Source organism: Arvicanthis niloticus, chromosome 15 (genome assembly GCF_011762505.2).
Source record: "Arvicanthis niloticus isolate mArvNil1 chromosome 15, mArvNil1.pat.X, whole genome shotgun sequence".
NCBI lineage: Eukaryota > Metazoa > Chordata > Mammalia > Rodentia > Muridae > Arvicanthis > Arvicanthis niloticus.
The window spans coordinates 24,402,781-24,410,325 of record NC_047672.1 but is presented as its reverse complement, the minus strand read 5'-3'; the positions used below and the strand labels follow the sequence as shown (position 1 = coordinate 24,410,325).

Genomic DNA, 7,545 nt, shown 5'->3' with positions numbered 1-7,545 from the left:
GGACGTTCCTTAGTAGGTAGTTGAGCCTTACTCCCCACCCGCCTCCTCACAGAAGCCCCCTGAGGCCTAAGCTTGGTTGCTTGGTTTTGCCACTTCTGTAACACTGTTGCTACAACACTGGGTGATGCCTACTAGGTGATACAACACTTCTGAGATGCCCAGACCAGTGTGTATTCTTTTTTTTTTTTTTTTTTTTTTTTTTTGGTTTTTCGAGACAGGGTCTTTGTGTAGCTCTGGCTGTCCTGGAACTCACTCTGTAGACCAGGCTGGCCTCAAACTCAGAAATCCGCCTGCCTCTGCCTCCCAAGTGCTGGGATTAAAGGCATGCGCCACCACCGCCCAGTCAGTGTGTATTCATAAGAACCATCCATTAAAGAAATAAATACAATCTTTAAAAAACAAAACAAAAACCCACATGGAGAAACCCCCACATCTATTTCTCCCTGCATCTCATCTAGCCAGTCACTCAGTCTTCCCTCCTGGCCATCACTCTTTCCCAGCAGTACCTCTAATGAAATAAGATGTTACTTTTCACATTTAAATCCTCAGAAATCGTAAGAACGCAATACAGTCTTCTATATTCTAGTGTCTTAGAGATTCAGAAAAAGGGAACAGCAAGTCAGAATTGTATATAGAATTCAGATTTTTTTCTTTCAGACATTTTTATACAACTTTTCAACATTTATACTTTTAGACAAAATGAGCAAAAAATACAGAGTGCTAAAAAAATCAGAACAAAAGTAATACAATTTTAATTTCAATATTTTAAAATACAGAAATTAGGAAGTAAGAATACTAAATACAACCTTAAGCAAGTCACTTATCTTCCCTATAATAATAATATAAGCTACTTAGAGACTTACAAATTCAGAGTAAAACAGAAACAAAATAAATACTGTACACTTTCCCTGCCTGCAGGCAAAAGATGGGAAATACTGTTCTGAATAAAAACAAATGCTCTTAAAGCTTCAGCATCCCACTCCCAGCCACACCCCGTTCCATTGTCACATAGTGTGCTTCTGTAGTCAAAGGACACATGTGTATACACTGCCTACACACAGATGAGACACTACTCTGCACACACCCCAAACAAGAAGAGTAACAGTCACTGGGGACCATGGACATAAAAACCAGTAAGGAAAGTCAGGCTAGCAAAACATTACTACAAAACTAGTAAGTACCATAGCCAACAACTGTCCTGTTTTCAAATTTCACAGAGTTAAAACCCCCTAAAACCAACACTACCCTCCCCATTACCACCCTCCAACACCCCAAAAGAAAACTTGCTGAACACTGGCAAAGTTAGATGTTTCACAATAAATGTGAAAGTTCATACTATATAATCTCTTAAAATGAACCTTTTCATCCTTTCCACAGCATGAAACTGTTATGGCTTAATTATATTAAAAGTAGAAAAGTCTTTTCCAAAGGAAATACAGTCTGCAAAGATGCACATGCATTTCCTATCAGTGCTATTTCATACTTAACAACTGCATGACTTGCTTGTGCAGTCAGGAGCTGTTTTTGGAAAAACTGAGGTTACAGCATTTGATTCAGTCTAACCATAAACTGTAAGGCCCTTAGTTTGGTTTAGGTTTCTTTTGCAAGATAAAATAACCTTGGGGTTCACTTAGCAAGTTACACCTTAGGTCCCTGACTATATTGTGTAAGTTATATGCATGCTTTGTGAAAATAAAATGTTACTTATGACTCTTAAGAGGGAAAAAATTTACTCTAGGCAAAGAATCAACTCTATATAGTTAGTGCTGGCATTTCTTACAAAACAAAATCCACCGAAGAAATATATTATGTCTTGGTTATTTTATTCCTTCAAAATAGTATATATTCTAGTACTTATGTTAATTGTTTTGGTAAAAAATACGGAGGGAAAATAGCTGATATTTTGAAATAAAATAGAAAAAAACCTTGAGGACAAATCTTTTATGGTTAAATCACATTTATGAATGCTTTCTGTAATGAAAAGTGAATCCAGAGTGTCACAGGTCTTGCATAGGTAAACTACTTGGAGGTCAAGGGCTACGTAGTAGCCAGGGTTCCATTATGAATAGTGCAGAGCAGATACATTGGCTGGAAGAAGAATCTAATAATTCTAATTATGTAAGTGTAATGTCACAGTTAAGACAAAGCCTTAAACTAGAAGGGCACCAGAGGTGATGGGGGAACCTAAGGGTTTCTCCAGTGAGAATTATTTGCTTCTCCCCAGTAAAGAAAGGAGACTTACTATAGAAGAATAAAGCCGTGGTAGTGATGATATGCCAGCTGCTTTGGAAACAGACATTTGCCTTTTAAAAAAAGCTTTTAAAAAAATGTTTATAGAATGGGTATCAAATATTTTTTTTTCACTTACAGCATGAAAGCAAAATAAGGAAAGGTTGAATAGTAAGGCTACAGTATAAAGGGTAACTATGCTCAACAGTAATTGAGGGAGTATACTAATTCTTTTTGTCTAGCTTCAAGAACATATATGGACAGTATCTACAAGGCAAGCAGAGGCTGCAGGGTCAAAGAATGGGGTCCATGTAAGAAAACAAGGTACCAGAAATCCCAAAGCCAGTGGGTGTCTCTAAGCAAGTCTGTCCTATCTGGGTTATACTGGTCACCCTTACTGACTAGCTAGCTCTCCCTAGACAAAAGTTATAATGTGTAATTTTTTGAGCTTGCATTAGATCAAAGTCTAGGATACCCGTAAGAGCCTAAAAGCCTTAGCTCCTCTTGGTCTCTTTGTGGTGCAGGGATCACGTCCCAAGGCCTTGCACATATGAAAGGCAAGACCTTCTTTTTTTACATAGGGAGCAATTAGTTTAATATATAATGGGAAAAATAATTTTTTGAGAGCTACTTATATTTGTATTATGAAGTTTTATGTCTCCATGTGAATAGTAAAAATGCACATTTGCTATGCTGTCTCTAGGCCATACCATGATTCCCACAACTCTCAGGGACTATCTCACACTGCACAACATCTTGTGAAGCAAGCGGACACTCATTTTTGAACACATCCTTTCTGCACTGCTTCTGACTTCCTTCCTCCCTGGGCTGTCATAGTACCTAACCCATAACTGCCTTTGAAAGGTTTTTCCTAATCACCTTATTTTTCCCTAGTCCCATGGGTAGCTGCTAAGTCATTTTAAATTTACCACCTCTTTTATCTTTAGTGCCTGAAGAGTATGCCAAATATGGAGAAGAGTACTTACACTAATTCCGCTTTGAGAAAAGCCTAAAGCTAGCTCCTGTTGTACTAAATAACCTCTGATGACTTGATGATGGATGTTCTCACTCTTCTGTCCACAAACAAGCTCAGTTCTTTCTCTTTCACTTCAAGCATAAAACCTGATTCTAATTCAGCACCTTGTTACAAATTTGTCAGGTTTTTAGGTAGCAAGCCCTGGGTGTATATTTTCACCTAAAATATTCTTAGAAGGTGCACTCATCATAGTTGTAATTTAATAATTAACTAAGTATGACATGACATTATACATGAAGAATGCTGTTCTTCATTGAGTTTTTATCCACACTCACAAACAAGAAAACTAGGACTTAAACATAAAACTCAGAATAATTTACTGACTCAGCATTCCTCGGCTGACAAATGGCAGAACATGGGCTAAAATGCAGGTCTTTTACTTCCTTCCAAGCTATACCATACCCTTATATTACCAACAGAAATGACTAACTTAAAGAATTTTTCTTAAATGTTAACATGGGTATTTTATTTTTAAACACTTGCACCTCTACAGTGAGACATCTCATTGAAACTAATGAAGTTGGACTTTGTTCTGTTTACAAATGGGCCACCTTCTGCTCAGCTTTGTTTAGAAATCAAAACAACACTGCTAACCTCCTGGAGAAGAAGACACCTTCACGGGCAGACAAAACTGAACCTGAGGTTCCTCACAGTACTCACTACTTCTGAGCACTCAGTAAGTGTCTGATAATACCTACTGATCTCTTATGAATAAGTACAGTAAAATACATGGAAAAGGAATTAATTAGGATTAGTAAAATACAGAATAGTAATCAAGCCAAGTATCCATATAGATGGACTTGTTTCCTCTGAGTTTATGACTTCAGTAGATGGTTCAATCAATTGTGTGCTTCAAAAATGAACTGTATTTATGAATTTCAATGTATTCCAAAGATCCTGAACTACTAAGCTGCCAGTTTTATATTGTTAGTCATTCACCAATACTGGGGAGCATAATATTACATAATGTTGTGAATTACAGTACAGTAGATCCCAGGTTAAGGGTCACTTAGTTGAATTAAGACAGGATCACTACTACTATTAAAGCTGCATGTGCTAAATCACTACTTCTCAATTTTAGACATTTTATTTGCTTATAGCTAACTAAATGCTATCACCATTGTCCTCTGATGTAAGCTGCAGTATACTACTTGTGAGACTATGGGAAAGACAGAGACTGCCTATTACTGTTGAGCCCAGATCCTAGCAGTAGTCGCACCTCAAAGTCCAGCTGTTTCTGTGAGATAAAAGGACACACCACAGATGGGGAACTTTGTAAGTTTGACTAGAAAAATCATTGGCTGTGTAGCTGAATTTCTATAAATTCAGAAAGATACATGGGTTCTTTCATAGTGGCTATATTTACTGGCTAAAAGTTTTTTAATTTAGTCCATTAATAGGCTAAAATGATAAAAATGAATCCACAAAACTGTCATTTAAAACACTACATATGTGGCAACCCAAAATTAGTGTTTACCAGCCTAAGGGCACAGGGAAGATACTGGCCACAATTTTAATTCAGAAGAATAAATTTTAATTTTTATGGCCAAAAATAAAATAATTAAAGTATTTTGAGTTGTTTAAAACAAATCCAGATCATAACTGGGAAAACTAGTCATCACTCTTATTTCTTAACCCAAATAAAAATGTGTGTTCTAACAATAAAACAAAAAACTAAGACATCACAGTGATATATTGTGGAAAGGTGAGCGATCAGTCAAATTCAGATTTTTGCATGTTGAAATACAACAACCAGCTGACTGCATCCCTCTCTCCACTAGTTATGGCATAGTGTAGGCAGGAGTTAGGGATGCTGTCTACAGATACTAAGATTTCCATAAAAATCCTTCCTGACAGCCAAAATGCAATTGAAACTTTGGTCCAGACAATCTGGACCAGAAGGTGAATTTGTAACTTCCTTAACCCATTAAATATTGCAAAAGGACAGAATAAGAAATATTTCTCTTTGGAAATACATATTTTGAATGCAACTATGAAAGATAATGGTACATAATTATTTTCTTTCAACTTAATGCTTAATACAGAAAAAAAGTGTAGCTACCTTGCTGAGTTGAAAAGGACAAAATCCATTATATAGCCATATTTCTTCATAAAAATAAATTTCATGCTATTTGCCTATATTGTCTTTGTAGGAATTTGTAAAATGTGATACCATCAGACCCCCAATATCAAGTTATTTTTATGCCATGAGGGGAAAATGGAGAGACTAAAAACTATTATAAGCCACTGAAAAATTGCATTTAAGTAAAAATTGTACATAAAGGAGATAAATTATCTTACTTAAAGTTCAACCAGACACTTAACCTCCATATCCTACTAGCCAAGACAGATGGAAGAAACTGCAAAGCACCCATTTTACTCTAAATATGTATTGAAATAATTCTTCAGATAATTAAAAAATAAAAAAGTAGCGCACACACACACACACACACACACAAAGAGCTATTCCAACATGCTTGCTATTATACAACTTAATATGGTATATATTACGGCTTTTATGCAGATTTGAACATCCTAACTCAAATTTTATTTTTAAACAATGACATCTAGATAATAAAAGCATGGTAAGATACAGCCTGTGATAGATGTTGGCTCTTCCAACACCAGCAGTATTGAAGAAGGCCCTCTGTAATTATAAAGGATTTTGGAAAAACGACAAACATGACATTTTAACCAAACTTATACTTTCCCCATAAGCAGGAAAAAGACATTAAAGCTGTTTTCTTTGGGACCCAGATATCAGGAAAAATGAAAATGAAAAAAGCCTGATTCTTTACTTGTAGAAGAAAACCACAATGTCAAAAGAAATGAGAAATAAGGACTCTTTTATGTGGTTCTTAAACATTGGCTATGAATGTGTTTCCCTGCAAAGAGAAGAGTCTTGGGTTGTCTCAAAACATTGGGGATTGGGCTGCAGAGGGAAGGTGGGGATAAGGGAATCAACCTGGATTATAGTATGCACCTTGGATGTTAGCAAAAGCGAAGCTAATAGCTTATAAAAAACACATGAAATATATAAAATAAAATGATTTCATATACATCTTAATTTAAAATAATTAATGCATCAAATCCCTGTTTAAGACTTTAACCTGAATATCAAATTTAAGAGTCCAGACTAGCTACTGTTACTGTGGCTCTTCCCCACATGTAACACACACACTATCAAAAATAATTTAAAAACCTTCACATTCTTAAATCTAAATTAGTGAGATATTTCTCCAGAAATCTTCCAAATAAATAGCTTTAAAAAAAAAGAAAGAATTTAAAAGCTGTTAACTTTAAAAAAAAAAATCTGTTAAATAAATTATTGATAATTCTTTATCCTACTACTGAAAAATAAAATCAAGACACTACCAACAACAAAATTAAATTCAAGCCCTGACAAGAGACCCCTTTCCAGTTCAAGGTCTCTTTTTAAGGTTCTACCCTCCTCTGTCCTCTCCCCCACCAGGTCCAAGGGTTATTGCTGAGTGGGTGTGGCACAGTGAAAATGCAGCATCAGGTTCATTCTGTTCTTCGGGCAGTATTCTTACTGTACACACAAACTGCTCCGGGCAGGGGATGGTGGAAACTCCAGGCTTCCACACCCCAAGACTCGCATCAAAGGGAAGCGTGACTGCAGTGGGAGCTCTGTCACACGAAGAAACGAGCATGGCCATTTCTGTTCAATTTAAGAATTTTCCCAAGACGCTGTTTGGCTGTTGCCATTCCTTTTTTTGGACGTTTACCTATAAAACACCAACAACACTGTTAATACTCATTAAAAAGTATTTTTGTCATATAATACCTGAAAGACTTAAGACTTAAATTAGAGAGCTTTGTAATAACAAGCTTGTTGGGTGTTCCAAAAGCAGTCACATCTTTAAAACCCTTCTTTATCACACACACAAAAAAGAAGGCCATTGTCCTTTCAAACTGTGTTTCAGCAACAAAGTGGGCTGCAACTTGATTCATTCCCAGGAACCATTGCCCTTCTGTGTCTCAGTCATGTTCTCTCCTCTGTTTTCATTGTTTCTTCTGCAACTTCCCTTAACTCAAGCCTGGCAAACTCAAGGATCTACTTCCTCCTGAGCCTCAGAAAGGCAATCCTTTCCCTTGGAATTCGCTCAAGTACCCTCTGATTGTTACCATACCTACATGTAGCTCAGACCCACTGCTATCATGCCGTTGTTAGAGTACTAATTCTTAACCTCTGGGTTGCAAACCCTTTGGGGGTCACTTTCACAGGGGTTGCCTGAGACCTTCAGAAAACACAAATA

At 36.5% G+C, this 7,545-nt stretch overlaps 1 protein-coding gene across 1 annotated transcript in view; it reads right to left on the bottom strand.

Moving 5' to 3' along the window:
• Nucleotides 1-729: 729 nt before the first annotated feature.
• The window catches only part of Kdm7a (lysine demethylase 7A), a 64,270-nt gene continuing 57,454 nt past the window's right edge, over nt 730-7,545 (bottom strand). Inside the window, exon 20 of the mRNA XM_034519262.2 lies at nt 730-7,014. Coding sequence (XP_034375153.1) covers nt 6,920-7,014 — 95 coding nt within the window. The 3' untranslated portion in view covers nt 730-6,919. The remainder of the gene's footprint in view (nt 7,015-7,545) is intronic.